Source organism: Pristiophorus japonicus, chromosome 6 (genome assembly GCF_044704955.1).
Source record: "Pristiophorus japonicus isolate sPriJap1 chromosome 6, sPriJap1.hap1, whole genome shotgun sequence".
NCBI lineage: Eukaryota > Metazoa > Chordata > Chondrichthyes > Pristiophoridae > Pristiophorus > Pristiophorus japonicus.
This window is the reverse complement of record NC_091982.1, coordinates 145,110,971-145,129,396: the sequence shown is the minus strand read 5'-3', so window position 1 is coordinate 145,129,396 and position 18,426 is coordinate 145,110,971. Positions and strand designations below refer to the sequence as shown.

Genomic DNA, 18,426 nt, shown 5'->3' with positions numbered 1-18,426 from the left:
TGGGCTGCGGGAAGGTCAGGAAGATATGAAGGCCCATGGTTTCCTTATTGAGCACTCCTGCTCCTTTTGGGCCACAAGGAACCTTCAGAAAAAGTAAAACAAAACACTCACCTGGGCCTCCTCTGGCCCAATGCTGATCACTGCCAGTTTTATCTGCCGTGTTCAGTGCCAAGCGGGCCTCACAATCCCAGCAGTTACAATTGTGTCACGGCCTCTTGAGGCTGTGACTTCGGCATCTTAAGTAGGCAGCCTCCTGGCTGGGGCAGGCTGCCCTCCCAACATCGCTTCACACTGAGTTACAGTCACATGGGGCACAAACACATCCGGAACGTGGAGTGAAGTCCCATCCTGACATTTTAACCACCTGCCCGTCCCATTCAAACCCCACTCCAGGCTGACACTTCAATGCAGCACTGAGAGAATCACACAGAACCTACAGCACAGAAACAGGCCATTCGGCCCAACAGATCCATGCCAGTGTTTATGCTCCGCACAACCCTCCTCTGGCTCCAATTATCTCTTCCCACACTGCTCCCGTATCCCTCTATTCCCTTCTCCCTCATGTATGCATCAAACCTCCCCTTAACTCCAATAGTGCTCTCTACTTCAACCATTCTGTGTGGCAGTGAGTTCCACATTCTCACCACTCTCTGTGTAAAGAAATTCCTCCTCAACTCTTTATTTGATCTGGTAGTAGCTATCTTACATTTATACCCCCTTATTCTGGACTCACCCACACATGGAAACAGTTTCTCCACATCTATCGAACCCCTTCATAATTTTAAAGACCTCTATCAGGTCTCCTTTCAGTCTCCTCTTCTCCAGAGGAAGGAACCCCAAACTGTTCCCTTGACAGTTGCGTCCTATCCATTCTTTTCTGCATTTTCTCCAGCACTTTCTCCAGGGCTTCAATAGGAGAGTTTTCCCGATGTCCTGTCCAATATTTATCCCTCAACCAACATCACCAAATCAGACGTTCGGGTCATTTATCTCATTCCTGTTTACGAGAGCTTGCTGTGCACAAACTGACTATCGTGTTTGCTGTGAAGCGCTTTGGGACGTCCTGGGGACATGAAAGATGCCCGATAAATACAAGTTCTACTTTGACATTCCCAGCAGATCCAGAATCACAGTGGATACAGAAATTCACTGGGCTTAATTATTGTATTGTGTGGCACATGAGGAATTGGGTGCTGATGCGCTCAATAACAACTTGTATTTATATAGCGCTTTTAACCTAGTAAAACATCCCAAGGGGCTCCACAGGAGCATTATCAAACAATATTTGACACCAAACCACATAAGGAGATATTAGGAGAGGTGATCAAAAGCTTGGTCAAAGAGGTAGGTTTAAAGGAGGGTCCTAAAGGAGGAGTGAGAGGTAGCGAATCGAGGTTTAGAGAGGGCATTCAAGAGTTCAGGGCCTCGGCAGCTGAAGGGACGGCCGCCAATGGTGGCGCTGTTAAAATCGGGGATGCACAAGAGGCCAGAATTGGAGGAGCGCAGATATCTCGGAGGGTTGTAGGGCTGGAGGAGGCTACAGAGACAGGGAAGGGCGAGGCCATGGAGGGATTTGAAAACCAGGATGAGAATTTTAAAACCAAAGTGTTGTCCGGCCCAGAAGCCAATGTAAGTCAGCGAGCACAGGGGTGATGGGTGAACGGGACTCGGTGTGAGTTAGGACGCGGGGCAGCGAGCACAGGGGTGATGGGTGAACGGGACTTGGTGTGAGTTAGGACGCGGGGCAGCGAGCACAGGGGTGATGGGTGAACGGGACTTGGTGTGAGTTAGGACGCGGGGCAGCGAGCACAGGGGTGATGGGTGAACGGAACTTGATGTGAGTTAGGACGCGGGGCAGCGAGCACAGGGGTGATGGGTGAACGGGACTTGGTGTGAGTTAGGACGCGGGGCAGCGAGCGCAGGGGTGATGGGTGAACGGGACTTGGTGTGAGTTAGGACGCGGGGCAACAGAGATTTGGATGAGCTCAAGTTTATGGAGGATGGAAGATGGGAGGCTGGCCAGAAGTGTATTGGAATAGCCAAGTCTTGAGATAACAAAGTCATGGATGAAGGTTTGAGCAGCAGATGAGCTGAGGCAGTTGCGGAGACGAGCGATGTTACGCAGGTGGATGTAGGCAGTCTTGGTGATGGAGTGGATATGAGGTCGGAAGCTCATCTCAGGGTCAAATAGGACACTCAAAGTTGCGCAGCCTCGGGAGAGGGATGGAGTCAATGGCTAAGGAACAGAGTTTGTGGCAGAGACTGAAGACAATGGCTTCGGTCTTCCCAATATTCAGTTGGAGGAAATTTCTGCTCATCCAGAACTGGGTGTTGGACAAGCAGTCTGACACATCAGAGGCAGTGGAGGGGTCGAGAGAGATGGTGGTGAGGTAGAGCTGTGTGTTGTCAGCATACATGTGGAACCTGACATTGTGTTTGCGGATGATGTCGCCAAGAGGCCACATGTAGATGAGAAATGGGAGGGGGCCAAGGATAGACCCTTGGGGGACTCCAGAGGTAACGGTGTGGGAGAGGGAAGGGAAGACATTGCAGGTGATTCACTGGCAACGAATGGATAGATGGGAATGGAATCAAGCGAGGGCTGTCCTACTCGGCTGAACAATGGAGAAGAGGCTCTGGAGCAGGACGGTGTGGTCAACCCTGTCAAAGGGTACAGGCAGATGGAGAAGGCTAAGGAGGGATAGTTTACTACAGTCACAGAGCATGACATTTGTGACTTTGATAAGGGCCATTTGTGGTAGGGGCAGAAGCCTGATTGGAGGGGTTCAAACATGGAGTTGTGGGAAGGATGGGCACAGATTTGGGAGACGACAATGTGTTCAAGGACTTTGGGAAAGGAAAGGGAACTTGGAGATGGGGTGGTAGTTTGCAAGGACAGAGGATAGGTTTTTTGAGGAGGGTGTAATCTCAGCAGATTTGATGGTGTGGGGGAGGAAATGAGAGGGGACCGTTAACATTGGGGTCCGGGAAGAGAAGTTGGGTGGTCAGCAATTGGTGGGAATAGGGTGATCCTCATGGACAAGATAACCTGGGAGAGGTCATGGGGGGAGAGCAGAGAGAAAGTGGAGAAAGATGTGAGTTTAGGGCTAGAGCAGGACGATTTGGCCCATGGACTTGGGAAAGGGAGGGATGCAACAGAGGCAGCTGATTGGATGGTCTCAGTCTTAGTGACAAAGAAGTCCATGAGCACCTCACACTTGTTGGAGATGAGGGTGGAGGGGGTAGGGGAGAGGAGTTTAAGAAGACGGTTTGTGGTGGAGAAGAGAAGCCGGGCGTTATCTTTGCATTCCAGGATGATACTGGAATAGTGAGCAGTTTTGGCAGAGGGGAGCAGACCTGATAATGCGTTATATGGTCAGTCAGATCTGGCGATGAATGGCTAAACCAGTAGTCCGAAAGAAGTGTTCAAGTTGGCGTCCCTTGGAGTTAAGAAAGAAAGAAAGACTTGGATTTATATAGCGCCTTTCACGACCACCGGATTTCTCAAAGCACTTTTCAGCCAATGAAGTACTTTTGGAGTGTCGTCACTGTTGTAATGTGGGAAACGTGGTCTGTCCCCGACGGTAAGTATGAAGAGCTGAAAAAAAAGGTTAGTAAACAATTTTTTAAAATTTTCTTTACAGCGACTTACCTTGAAGGGGGTCCCTTGGAGATCTTCCAATGTTTTTTACATATTTTTTGATGCTGTTTATTTTCAGCTCTTTGACCCTCCGTGGGCCCGACTCCATCCTCGGTGGCACTCGGGCGGCAAGCGCCTCTGCCGCCGAGAATGAGACCTCCCTCCGGCTGCCGCCCAGATTGACAGCATAAGACCCTCTTTTGCTGACGGCTGCCCTTTCAAGGACCTTTTGGCCGAAAACCCCACCCAGAGTACCGTCAGGTTTCTCGGCGGCCATCGGCGGTCCTTTGGGCGACACTTGGGCAGCCCTTGCCCTTCACCAATTTCGGAGCCTGAGTGTGGGAGATGGAAATATGATGGAGGTACAAGAGAGAGCATCCTTCTGAGGCTGCGGTGGAAGCCCATTGTTGAAGCAGTTTTTCCCTCCCAGTACTCTATGAAGAGGTCCAAGAGATGTAGCCCACTGACCTGGATGACTATTTCCAGGTGACTATGTTTACCTCATATGACTAAAACTATCTGACAATCTGAGTACATTGAGGCACTATGTGTTGCTCTCCCCAGTCTTGTTTATACCTTGGAAATGCAGGTTGCCCAGATGCAGAATAGTAGCCAACAGCTTGTTGATTTCCCACTGTTCATTGTCGGAGAACATCAGGATTTTCATGGCTGAGCAAATATCAGCGTACTGCCTTGTATCATCATGTCCCTCACAACTTGTACAGTTACCCTGGAAGAACAAAGTCACATGCAACTGATTTTATACATGCTTGCCCTAAATAATTACAATGGGATTGACGAGAGAATGTCTACCATTTCATAACCATCTCCCTGCAATTTCCAGCCACACATTTGTTGTATTGGACCAAATGGGAAATTCCATTCTCAAAGTGGGGAACATATCTTTTACTCAATTTATATTATACAGATGCACGATCTGGAAATTATTGATCAAAGCAAGAAGAAAACAATCTGTCAATCTTTGAAAGCATCCTGTTTAAACAGACTGATTTTGGAGGAGTCCCATTTAAACAGTGAATTAATATTGGAGCAATCCCATTTAAACAGAAGATTAATACCGGAGGAGTCCCATTTAAACAGAAGATTAATATCGGAGGAGTCCCATTTAAACAGAAAATTAATACTGGAGGAGTCCCATTTAAACAGAAAATTAATACTGGAGGAGTCCCATTTAAACAGAAGATTTATTTTAGAGGAGTTCTATTTAAGCAGAAGATTTATTTTGGAGGAGTCCCATTTAAACAGAAGATTTATTTTGGAGGAGTCCCTTTTCTATCGGAACAAGAGGATGAATTTTGGGTGGCTCCTGTAACTCCAATCAGCTCATTACCTCTGACCTATTACACGTTCAATTTAACAACTTTTGTCCACAAGATTCCACACTATTAAAGTTTGATTCTTCTCAGAGTTTAGGATCCAATGAGTAAGTATTAGGAGGGATAACAAGAAAGATTTTGAATCTCATGCGTATGATACATAGATACAAATAGGTATAGAGACCTATTCCATGGGTCTGAACTGGTATTATTGTATGATTGTGACACCGCTTTGTTTAACGATAGAGGCAGTGTGTGTTCTGATACAATATGTCTCACCATGGTCAGAAAGTCATACTCATGTGCTGTGCCTAAACTGAGGAGTTTCTTCTGCTCGGTGTTCATCCCCATCAGAATACTGTAGAATATGTGGTAGTTTCTCTCATCTGGAGCCTGGGTAGAGCACAGAAAGCGATACAGAGAACAGCAATCAATAGATGGATGTACAGCATCATAGCTGCAAGGCTGGGTACCAACCAGGAGCACATTGCTGAACAAGTGCTCACCCGTTAAGGGGACAGTCCTCAAGAGCTTCGTCTCTACTTGCCATTTTCTCTGAGCACAATACCTATCCCAGGGGCTCTGCCCCACTTAATTTCTCCCCCCCCCCCACTCCGCCCCCAGGGGAATAGCCCCACTCAATACCATCCCGAGGGGCTCAGCCCCACTCAATACCTCCCCCAGGGGAATAACCTCACTCAATACCTCCCCCAGGGGAATAGCCTCACTCAATACCTCCCCCAGGGGAATAGCCTCACTCAATACCTCCCCCAGGGGAATAGCCTCACTCAATACCTCCCCCAGGGAAATAGTCTCACTCAATACCTCCCCCAGGGGAATAGCCTCACTCAATACCTCCCCCAGGGGAATAGCCTCACTCAATACCTCCCCCAGGGGAATAGCCTCACTCAATACCTCCCCCAGGGGAATAGCCTCACTCAATACCTCCCCCAGGGAAATAGTCTCACTCAATACCTCCCCCAGGGGAATAGCCCCACTCAATACCTCCCCCAGGGGAATAGCCTCACTCAATACCTCCCCCAGGGGAATAGCCTCACTTAGTGCCGCCCCCAGGGGAATAGCCTCACTCAATACCTCCCCCAGGGGCTCAGCCTCACTCAATACCTCCCCCAGAGGAATAGCCTCACTCAATACCTCCCCCAGGGGAATAGTCTTACTCAATACCTCCCCCAGGGGAATAGTCTCACTCAATACCTCCCCCAGGGGAATAGCCTCACTCAATACCTTCCCCAGGGGAATAGCCTCACTCAATACCTCCCCCAGGGGCTCAGCCTCACTCAATACTTCCCCCAGGGGCTCAGCCTCACTCAATACTGCCCCGAGGGGAATAGCCTTACTCAATACCTCCCCCAGGGGAATAGTCTCACTCAATACCTCCCCCAGGGCTCAGCCTCACTCAATGCCTCCCCCAGGGGAATAGCCCCACTCAACAAGAGAAAAAGTAGTCAATGGAAGTCAAAGTAATGCCTCCACTGTATCTCTACACACCAGAGACTCGCCGGCAATCAGCCATTATGCCGCACACCATGTACCCGTGATGTGATTGCAGCTCTCCGCTGGAAGACCAGTTCATTGACCAGATTCAGGTGGAGCCGAGACAGCTGGCCTTCTCAGAGTCGGCCCAATTCCCCACCATGCAGGGCGTTATCAAACACCCCCGCATTGTGCCTCCTTATAACCTTCCAAGCTTTGACACTGCAGTTGGTGCACAACCGCCATGCATGTCAAAACATGTTACATGCTAAGGCAATCCACAGTAACCCAACTGTGAAAGGGACGATCGCATGGAGCACTGGCTCCCAGCAGCCAAGGAATCTGTGTTACAACCATGACTGACGACCTCTCTGTGAATCTGCGGGAAAGATACGGAATCATCAAATATTACCGCACAGAAACAGACCATTTGGCTCAAGTGTATGCGGCTATTCTCCATGTGAGCCACGCAGTTAACCCCACTCTCCTGTCCATCCTTAGTATGCATCTTGTTAAAGCTAATTTCCCTCGCCAAAGAAGAATGGACGGGCCGGATGAGAACTGGTGTGTTCATTGAGCTAGCTCACTAAAGTTTGGATGGCTGGGATGGAGGCTTAACCAGATTGTAAAATTGTGAGAGTGGTGAATACTGAATAACATAGCAATCAGGAGAGGCCTGGAACTGGAGGGGGGAAGTGCGGGGGGGGGGGTGAGAGAAGGGGAGGGGGGGTGAGAGAGGGGGAGGGGGGAGGCGGGGGGAGGGGTAGGGGGAGACGGGGGGAGGTGGGGGGAGGAGCTTGGGGAAGGAGGGGAGAGGGGGCGTGGGGGGTGAGGTGGGGGGAGGGGGAGGTGGGGGGAGGGGTCGGGGGGTGAGGTGGGGAGGGAGGCAGGGGAGGGGGGAGGTATGGGGGGGGGTTGGGGGTAAGTGGGGGGAGGGGTCGGGGGGCAGGGGGGTGAGGTGAGGGGGAGGCGGGGAGGGGGTCGAGGGGGGTGAGGTGCGGGGGAGGGGTGGAGATGGGGAGAGGGGGAGGGGTCGGAGTCGGGGTGGGGAGGTGGGGGGAGGGGTCGGGTGGGTGGAGGGGGGAGGAGTCAGGGTGGGGAGGTGGGGGGAGGGGTCAGGGTGTGGGGGGAGGGGTCGGGTGGGTGGAGGGGGGAGGGGTCGGGTGGGTGGAGGGGGGAGGGGTCGGTTGGGTGGAGGGGGGAGGGGTCAGGGTGGGGAGGTGGGGGGAGGGGTCGGGTGGGTGGAGGGGGGGTCGGGTAGGGGGAGGAGTCGGGGGGTGAGGTGGGGTGAGGCGGGGGGAGAGGAGAGGTGGGGGGAGGGAGGAAATAACAGGACAATGAGGGAAAAGCAATAGCTGTGAAAGGATGTGTCTTTATGTACAGTAGTGTATATGTGTGGTTCATCTCCTCAATATATATCTTCCTCGTGTCTTTGTAACCTCTTGCGAGTCCTCTATTTCTACAATGTGATGGGAATGGTGTCTCTGGGAATCCTCAGGGTGTGGTCTGAGCAGTCACACGGGGATCGTGCCTGTTGTAAAACTGAGCTTGCGCTCTACTCGGAACTCCTTCATGGCAAGCGAGCCCCAGGTGGGCAGCGGAAACGTTTCAAGGACACCCTCAAAGCCTCCCTGAGGTGCAACATCCCCAGCCAACGACCGCCCTAAGTGGAGGAAGTGCATCCGGGAGGGCACTGAGCACCTCGAGTCTCATCGCCGCGAGCATGCAGAAAGCAAGCGCAGGCAGCGGAAGGAGCGTGCGGCAAACCTGTCCCACCCACCCCTTCCCTCAACGACTGTCTGTCCCACCTGTGACAGGGACTGTGACTCTCGTATTGGACTGTTCAGCCACCTAAGGACTCATTTTAAGAGTGGAAGCAAGTCTTCCTCGATTCCGTGGGACTGCCTATGATGATGATGATGAAAGCTAAGCTGTTATCCCCACCGATGATCACAGGATCAGATGGAAGGGGCCTGCGGGAGAGGGCATCCAGCAGTGTGGGAGTATATCTGCACCCACCACGCAGAAGACGAAGCAACTTGTTAACTTTTTGGTTCAGTGTTTGGTCTATGGAAGGCTTGTGCCAGCTCAAGTTACAGGTTCATAGAATAACACAGCACAGAAGGAGGTCATTCGGGGCATCGTGCATGTACTGGCTCTTTGACAGAGATAGTCCCACTCCCCAGCCCTTTCCACATGTTTCCCCTGCAAGGATTTAATACTCATGATGCACAAGTTGGACAGGAACTTATTGAGGTTGGACAGAGTGTGGCTCAGGGAAAGTGTGGACCTGGCCATTGGCTCTGTGTACGCTCACTCTCAGTGATAAAGTACACTGCAGCCAGTGCAACAAAAGCAGTTGTCCGTCTGGTTACAGCACAGGCGCTCACCTGTCGACGCAGGTACTGTTCGATCTTTGCTCCCTCGATGATCCCATCTTCATTGAAGTAGATATCAATGTATTTCCCAAAGCGGCTGGAATTGTCATTTTTTATGGTTTTTGCATTTCCAAAAGCTGTAAAAGAGAATGGCATGAATGAGGCTTGAGATAAATACTGAAATTAATCAGATTCTCACCACACCGAGAGCGACAGTGAGGGTTCGTCAGTATCTCACCACCAGAGTGCCGATGTAAATCAATCTGTACCAACACACCACACTTTGAATTGTATAATCCATGGAACTGTACTACCCGTACTCCTGCCTCTCCCCTGCCCCCGTGGGACTGTACCCTCCCCCCCCCATGGGCCTGCCCCTCCCCCCCCGTGGGTCTGCCACTCCCCCCCTGTGGGTCTGCCCCCCGCCCCGTGGGTCTGCCCCTCCCCTCCCCTGTGGGTCTGCCCACCCCCCGTGAGTCTGCCCCTCCCCCCCCTGTGGGTCTGCCCCCCCCGTGGGTCTGCCCCTCCCCCCCCCTGTGGGTCTGCACCCCCCCGGGGGTCTGCCCCTCCCCCCCCCCCCGTGGGTCTGCCCCTCCCCCCCCCTGTGGGTCTGCACCCCCCCCGGGGGTCTGCCCCTCCCCCCCCCGTGGGTCTGCCCCCCCCCCCCCGTGGGCCTGCCCCTCCCCCCCCTGTGGGTCTGCCCCCCCCCGTGGGTCTGCCCCTCCCCCCCCTGTGGGTCTGCACCCCCCCGGGGGTCTGCCCCTCCCCCCCCCCGTGGGTCTGCCCCTCCCCCCCATGAGTCTGCCCCTCCCCCCCTGTGGGTCTGCCCCCCCCCTGTGAGTCTGCCCCTCCCCCCCTGTGGGTCTGCCCCCCCCGTGGGTCTGCCCCTCCCCCCCCCGTGGGTCTGCACCCCCCCCGTGGGTCTGCCCCTCCCCCCCCCCGTGGGTCTGCCCCTCCCCCCCCCCCCGTGGGTCTGCCCCTCCCCCCCCTGTGGGTCAGCCCCCCCCCCCTGTGAGTCTGCCCCTCCCCCCCTGTGGGTCTGCCCCCCCCGTGGGTCTGCCCCTCCCACCCCTGTGGGTCTGCACCCCCCCCGTGGGTCTGCCCCTCCCCCCCCCCGTGGGTGTGCCCCTCCCCCCCCCCCGTGGGTCTGCCCCTCCCCCCCCCTGTGGGTCAGCCCCCCCCCGGGTCTGCTCCTCCCCCCCGTGGGACTGTACCCTAGGACCTTCAGTGCCTTCAGCACAGGGTGGAGAGGGTGGTTAACTTGAAGGGGAAGAAAGAAACGATGCTGCATAGATGTGCCGCTCAGTAATCAGTTACACACGGTATGACACTCAGTGAGTGCCCTCACACTCACTGTGGTACAGACAGGGGACTGGGCACAGCACAACATCCTTATCAATCCCACCTCTGTGGGGAGGATGGAAAACTTCCCCTTGTCCTAGTATATCCTTGGGCAGCTCCAAACCCAGTTCTCAGTGGGTCCACGGCACAAACCTCTTGCCCCATGACTTAGCAATCTCAGTCAGAGAGAGTGCGAGGTCGCTGGGCTAGGGATTGGAAAACCTCCGACAGCGCAGTAAGGGGAGTGTCCCAGGAAACCAGCAGCTGCACACACAGGGGACAGGGGCAGTGTGTGCTCCTTTTCACTATGTGATCTCGCGTTCATTGCCACACACTCATACACTCACTCACACATTCACTCACACACACACTCAAACACACACGCACTCACACACACACACACACTCACGCACACACAGACACACACTCACACACATAGGCACACACTCACACACACAGGCACACATTCAGACACACACTCACACACACAGGCACACACACAGATACACAGACACACACTCACGCACACACAGACATACATTCACACGCAGACAGACATACACACTCACACACACACAGGTACATACTCACACACACACTCACGCACACACACTCACATACACAGACACACACTCACGCACACACAGACACACATTCACACACAGGCACACACACACACTCACACACACAGGTACATACTCACACACACACTCACGCGCACACACACACACTCACATACACAGACACACTCACGCACACACAGACACACACTCACACACAGGCACACATACACACACACACAGGTACATACTCACGCACACACACACACACACACTCACATACACAGACACACACTCACGCACACACAGACACACATTCACACACAGGCACACACACACACTCACACACACACACAGGTACATCCTCACACACACACTCACACACACAGGCACACACTCACACATACTTACACACACAGGTACACACTCACACACACACGCACACTCACACACACACTCACACGCACATTCACACACACTCACGCACACACACACAGACACGCACTCACACACACAGGCACACTCAGGTACACACTGGCACACACTCACACACACAGGCACACATTCACACACACAGGCACACTCAGGTACACACTTACACACACAGGCACACACTCACACACACAGGCACACTCAGGTACACACTTACACACACAGGCACGCACTCACACACACAGGCACGCACTCACACACAGGCACACACTCACACACACAGGCACACACTCACACACACAGGCACACTCAGGTACACACTTACACACACAGGCACACTCAGGTACACACTTACACACATAGGCACGCACTCACACACACAGGCACACAGGCACACTCAGGTACACACTCACACACACAGGCACACTCAGGTACACACTTACACACACAGGCACATACTCATGCATGTGCACACCCAAGGAGCCAATCATAACGCAGCTGTAACTACCTGTTTGATCACAACAAGATATTTAAATATTATAAATGGCAGTGTGTATGTGAATAAAGCTGTGCAGTGTTGTTCTGCAAGCGAAATACTGCGAAGACAAGGAGTTTCAGGCATTAGTTGACAGAGCAATGTTCTGAAAGATCGTCACTTAAAAAGTATACCAGGGGTGACAAGATCTGGCAGCCAAGGAGAAGGATGATCCACACCTGGCACAAGCTTCACTGGGAGCCAAAGTAAGGGCTGCATTAACATTACACATCATACAGGTTGTAATAGAGCTCCCCCTAGTGGACTACTGCTCCATCTAGTGCACAACTGATGTAATACAACTACTGATGTAAATATAATAAAAAGGTCATGTGGCACAGTCACAATATGGCCGTAAACAACCATCTTGTAGAGTGTGTTTGTTAGTGATGTCGTAAGAAAATATCACACAGGGGCTTCCAGGAAAGGTTCATTTCACGGTTGAGTTGAAGATGTGTGAAGAATGGGGAAAATATCAGACACAATGTTATAAACATGGTGCCAGCACAGCAGCAATACATGCATCACTTAGATTACACAGACCAGCTGTATGGCCTGCTGATGTTGGATATGCTCCATGTATTGCAACACAATGCACAGCTGTACTAGTTCGAGCAGATGTTGGCCCTCAGTGGTGTTGAGCAACAATAGACTCACTCCCAACAAGAAAGACCTCACAGCCACAAATAGAGGCCATTCAGCCCATCACACTTTGCTAGAGCAATCCCAAACTAATCCCACTGCCTGCGCTCTCCCCATAGCCCTGTATCAATCCCAAACTAATCCCACTGCCCCACTCTCTCCCCATAGCCCGGTATCAAACCCAAACTAATCCCACTGCCCCGCTCGCTCCCTGTGATATATTCACAGAGCACAAGCACACACAGCTTCCTACATGGCAGGCAGCTCTCTCGGAAGCCTCTATCATGATTCTCTTTCTGACTTAATTGTGTCTCTTCTATGGACTGTGCCAAATTTGGTTTTAACAACGAGAGTCTGGTTCGTGGCTGTTGTTTGAGAAACAACTCTGCTGGTGTTCTACCAGTAGTTGTATGAGGAGTATTTCGATATGTAATCAAACAATTAGCCAATTTGTGATCCAATGACAACTGTCGTTTCCTTGGATTTGGATCTAACATTTGTTTTACAATTTGTACAGTGCGCTCTGCTGCACCATTCGAAGCAGGATGGTATGATGGAACCTTGGTATGTTTCACACCATTTTTGCTCGTGAATTGTGCAAATTCTTCTGAACGAAATTGTGGTCCATTATCCGAAAAAATCTCTTCAGGGAGGCTAAATGAAGAAAATAATTTTCGTAAAATGTCCAATGTTTTACTTGTTGTTATTTTCCACATTGGAAAAACCTCAACCCACTTCGAATGGTTATCAATCACAATGAACAATTGTTGTCCTTCTAACTCAGCAAAATCAATATGTAGCCTTTGCCACACCCTGGGAGGCCATTTCCATGGCTGTAATGGTACTGGTGATGGTTGCTTGCTTACCGATTGACATGTCGTATACTGACTCATGATGTACTCTATATCTTTATCAAGATCTGGCCACCATAAGTAACTGCGTGCAAAACACTTGGTCAAACACACTCCCAAATGCTGGTCATGGAGGTTTCCTAATAATTTGGACCTGAATTTATTTGGTATAACCACTCTTGCACCCCACATGATACAATCTTTATCTACTGATAATTCATTCCTTCGAATGAAGAATGGATAAATATCTTTGTCTGTTACCTGGTTTGGCCATCCATTTGCAATATAATCATACACCTTTGACATCACTGGGTCACGTTTGGTTGCTCTACCAATCTCTTCAGCTGTGACTGGCAGTTCATCAATATATGAAAAATAAAACACTTCTTCCCTATCAGGTGTAACTTGTGATGGGGAAGGCAATCTAGACATTGCATCAGCATTACTTTGATCAGCTGATCGTCTGTATTCAATATCATATGTATATGCTGACAAAATCAAAGCTCATCTCTGCATTCGGGCTGCAGCTAATGTTGGAACTGGGGACTTTGGATGGAGGATTGCTGTTCGGGGCCTATGGTTCGTAACGATGGTAAACTTACGACTATACAAGTATTTGTGAAACTTCTTGACCCCAAAAATTAATGCCAAAGCTTCCCTTTCAATTTGTGCATAATTACTCTCACTGGCACAGAGTGCGTGAAGCAAAAGCAATTGGTCTCTCCTCCCCACTACATGATACATGAGAGATCACTGCCCCAACTCCATACGGAGAGGCATCACATGCTAGCTTAATCTCCTTAGATATGTCATAGTGAACTAACATGGTGCTCTCTACCAATTTGCTTTTACACTCCTTGAGTGCTGTATCGCATTCTTTTGACCACTTCCAATGGACCTGTTTTTTCAATAGGTCATTCAGTGGATGTAATACTGTAGCAAAATTTGGTAGGAACTTCCCATAATAGTTCAAAAGACCCAAGAATGAACAAAGTTCAGTGATATTCCTGGGAGTGGGTGCATTTCTAATTGCATCCAATTTTTCCATGGTTGGATGTAAACCATCTTTGTCGACTCTATACCCTAAGTACTCCACTGAGTTTTTAAATAACTCACACTTACGAGCAGACACTCGTACTCTGTGAATCTCTAGCCATTTGAGGACTTCATTCAATATGTTATTATGAATTTGCCTATTTGGTGCTGAAATTAGTATGTCATCCAAATAACATACTACCCCTTCAATACCTTGCAAAATCTGGTTCATCACCCCTTGGAATATGGCAGGGGCAGAAGACACTCCAAACGGTAGCCTATTAAATTGATATAGACCTAGATGAGTATTTATTGTCAAACATGACTTGGACTCCTCATCTAGTTCAAGCTGTAAGTAGGCATTCGTAAGATCCAGTTTTGAGAAGATCTGACCACCTGTCAGTGTTGTGAACAAATCTTCTATATTCGGCAATGTATTGGGGACATTACCCTCTCGAACCTGGTTTATGGTTACTTTATAATCACCACACAATCTTACCTTACCATCGGACTTAGGTACAACAACAATGGAGGTAGCCCAATTACATCGATCTATCTTACAAATAATGTTCTCAGTCTCTAGTCTTTTGAGTTCTTGCTCAACTTTCTCCTTGAGTGCATATGGTACAGAACGTGGCTTGTAGTAAACTGATCTAGCATCCTTCTGTACCCTGACATTCGCCTTGAAACCTTGGATCGGACTGCCCGATTCACAGAACACCTTCGGATACTTCTTGATAACGTCATCCGTTGATGAAAATCTCACTTCCACACAGAAAATCTTACTCCAATCCAGCTTCAGTGAGCTCAACCAATTTCTTCCTAGTAAGGCATGCCTCAGATCCATACAGGAGGGCGGCTATTACTACAGCCCTATAGACCATGAGTTTTGTGGTAGATTTGAGGGCCTGGTCTTCAAACACTCTTTTCCAGAGACGGCCGAAGGCTGCACTGGCTCACTGGAGGCGATGCTGAATCTCCGCATCAATGTCTGCCTTTGTTGGTAAGAGGCTCCCGAGATATGGGAAATGGTCCACGTTCTCGAGAGCCGCGCCGTGAATTTTGATGACTGGGGGGCAGTGCTGTGCGGCGGGGACAGGCTGGTGGAGGACCTTTGTCTTATGGATGTTTAGCATAAGGCCCATATTTTCATATGCCTCAATGAATACCTTGACTATATCCTGGAGTTCAGCCTCTGAATGTGCGCAGACGCAGGCGTCGTCCGTGTACTGTAGCTCAACGACAGAGGTTGGGGTGGTCTTGGACCTGGCCTGGAGGCGGCGAAGGTTAAACAGCTTCCCACTGGTTCTGTAGTTTAGTTCCACTCCAGCGGGGAGCTTGTTGATAGGTGGAGCATGGCAGCGAGGAAGATTGAGAAGAGGGTTGGAGCGATGACGCAGCCCTGTTTGACCCCGGTCCAGACGTGAATTGTGTCTGTAATAGATCCGTTGGTAAGGATCACGGCCTGCATATCGTCGTGAAGCAGGCGAAGGATGTTGACAAACTTTTAGGGGCCTCTGAAACGGAGGAGGATGCTCCATAGACCCTCACGGTTGACAGTGTCAAAGGCCTTTGTAAGGTTGAAAAAGGCCATGTATAAGGGCTTGCGCTGCTCCCTGCGTTTTTCCTGCAGCTGTCATGCTGCAAAGATCATGTCTGTTGTGCCCCATTCACCCTATCAAAATCCGTCATAATATTAAACACCTCCATTAAAATCTCAGCTCAGCAAAACAACAGCGGCCTTGTGCTCAGCAAGTGGAAAAACCAAACAAAACCCAGGAATATAGCAAACGGAGCAGGGAAGTTTATCTAGCCCTGTAGATCTCATACAGGCACTCAGTTTGGCCCCCATTCTAATGCCAACTGTTATTGAAGGACATTCTCACACAGGCAATGTAAAGTGTTAAACTGTGGGAATCTGAAATTCCGCAATGCTGGCAGTGCAGCCCTACAGTATAGCTCTTGTCTAAGGAGCTATATTGTCGAGCAGGCCACACAGTCCGCATGTCAGACATGAGGCTCCCAAAGCAAGCGCACTACTCGGAACTCCTTCACGGCAAATGAGCCAAAGGTGGGCAGAGGAAACGTTACAAGGACACCCTCAAAGCCTCCCTGATAAAGTGCAACATCCCCACCGACACCTGGGAGTCCCTGGCCAAAGACCTCCCTAAGTGGAGGAAGTGCATCCGGGAGGGCGCTGAGCACCTCGAGTCTCATCGCCGAAAGCATGCAGAAATCAAACGCAGGCAGCGGAAAGAGCGTGCGGCAAACCTGTCCCACCCAACCTTTTCCTTACCGACTATCTGTCCCACCTGTGACAGGGACTGTGGCTCTCGTATTGGACTGTACAGTCACTGAAGGACTCATTTTAAGAGTGGAAACAAATCTTCCTCGATTCTGAGGAACTGCCTATGATGATGATGATTGTGGGAATCATAAACCATGGCCATTTTCTCCCCAGTGTTTCCCCTTTCACATTGTCCTCTCATAACATCACTCAACCTGAATCAGAATGGGCCCACAACTGCTGTCAGCCTGCAAGTCACTGTCTGGACGTAACATGCATACAAGTTCTTCCTCTGCGTGTGTTAAGTCGAGACAGCGAGTTTTGGCGGGCTGTTTAACAGTAGCAGCTGTCGGGATCACAGCTGAATCTCATCCCATCATCACTTGACACCTCCATAGTGACCAGGAGCGTAAGCACTTCCTGCCCTGACCCAGCGACACTTGTTTAAGCATAGTATGCTCGTTTGAGGAACTACTTCCTCACTCTCAATCTGTATTACAAATTCAACCATACTGTGATCACTCATTCCGAGAGGATCTTTTACTAGGAGGTCGTTTATTATTCCTGTCTCATTACACAGGACCAGATCTCAGATAGCTTGCTCCCTTGTAGGTTCTGTACCATACTGTTCTAAGAAACAATCCCGTATGCATTTTATGAATTCCTCCTCCAGGCTACCCCGTGCGATTTGATTTGACCAATCGATATGTAGGTTAAAATTCCCCATGATTACTGCCGTTCCTTTTTCACATGCCTTCCTTATTGCCTTGATTATTGCCCGCCCCACCATGAAGTTATTATTTGGGGGCCTATAAACTACGCCCACCAGTGACTTTTTCCCCTTACTATCTCTAATCTCCACCCACAATTATTCAACATTTTGTTCATTAGAGCCAATATCATCTCTCACAACTGCCCTGATATCATCCTTTATTAACAGAGCTACCCCACCTCCTTTCCCTTCCTATCTATCCTTCCGAATTGTCAGATACCCCCGTATGTTTAATTCCCAGTCTTGGCCACCCTGCAACCATGTTTCTGTAATGGCCACCAAATCATACCCATTTGTAATGATTTGTGCCATCAATTCATTTACTTCATTTCGAATGCTGCATGAGTTTAGGTAGAGTGTTTTAATATTAGTTTTTAAACCATGATTTTTAGTTTTGACCCCTCCTGCAGCCCCTTTATATTCATACATATTGTCCCTTCCTATCACCTTGTGGTTTACACTTACCCCAGTGCTACTCTGCTCTGTTGCCTCCTGCCTTTTTCATTCTTTCTTGGGGTCCTGTTCATCTGAGCTCTCACCCACTCTAACTGGCTCAGAGCCCTCTCCGGGGTTCCGAATACTCCTCGCATTGAGGCACTGAGCTTTCAGGCTTGCCTTTTTATTACACTTTGACCCTTTAGAATTTTGCTGTACAGTTACCCTTTTTGTTTTTTGCCTTGGGTTTCTCTGCCCTCCACTTTTCCTCATATCCTTTCTGTCTTTTGCTTCTGTCTCCATTTTGTTTCCCCTCTGTCTCCCTGCATTGGTTCCCATCCCCCTGCCATATTAGTTTAACTCCTCCCCAACAGCACTAGCAAACACTCCCCCTAGGACATTGATTCCGGTTCTGCCCAGGTGCAGACCGTCCGGTCTGTACTGATCCCACCTCCCCCAAATATGTGCGAGGACCACATATCTTCACCACTCTTTCTGGTAATTACTTTAATGGTGATGGTTCTTCACACTCAAACTGATTTAATGTTACACTTCTCTCTCTTGAAAATAAAAGAAAGTGTATTTAATTTCAGCGGCGAGTCGGGAGCCGGGAAGACGGAAAGCACGAAGTTGGTGCTGCAGTTTCTGGCTGCAATAAGTGGGAAACACTTGTGGATTGAACAGCAG

The 18,426-nt window shown here is 50.1% G+C and overlaps 1 protein-coding gene across 1 annotated transcript in view; it reads right to left on the bottom strand.

Annotated features, from left to right (window-relative positions):
* LOC139265812 (unconventional myosin-VIIa-like) overlaps positions 1 to 18,426 on the bottom strand; it is a 440,714-nt gene that overhangs the window by 367,679 nt on the left and 54,609 nt on the right. Inside the window, exon 8 of the mRNA XM_070883263.1 lies at positions 4,217 to 4,370. Within this exon, the coding sequence (XP_070739364.1) occupies positions 4,217 to 4,370 (154 nt within the window). The remainder of the gene's footprint in view (positions 1 to 4,216; positions 4,371 to 18,426) is intronic.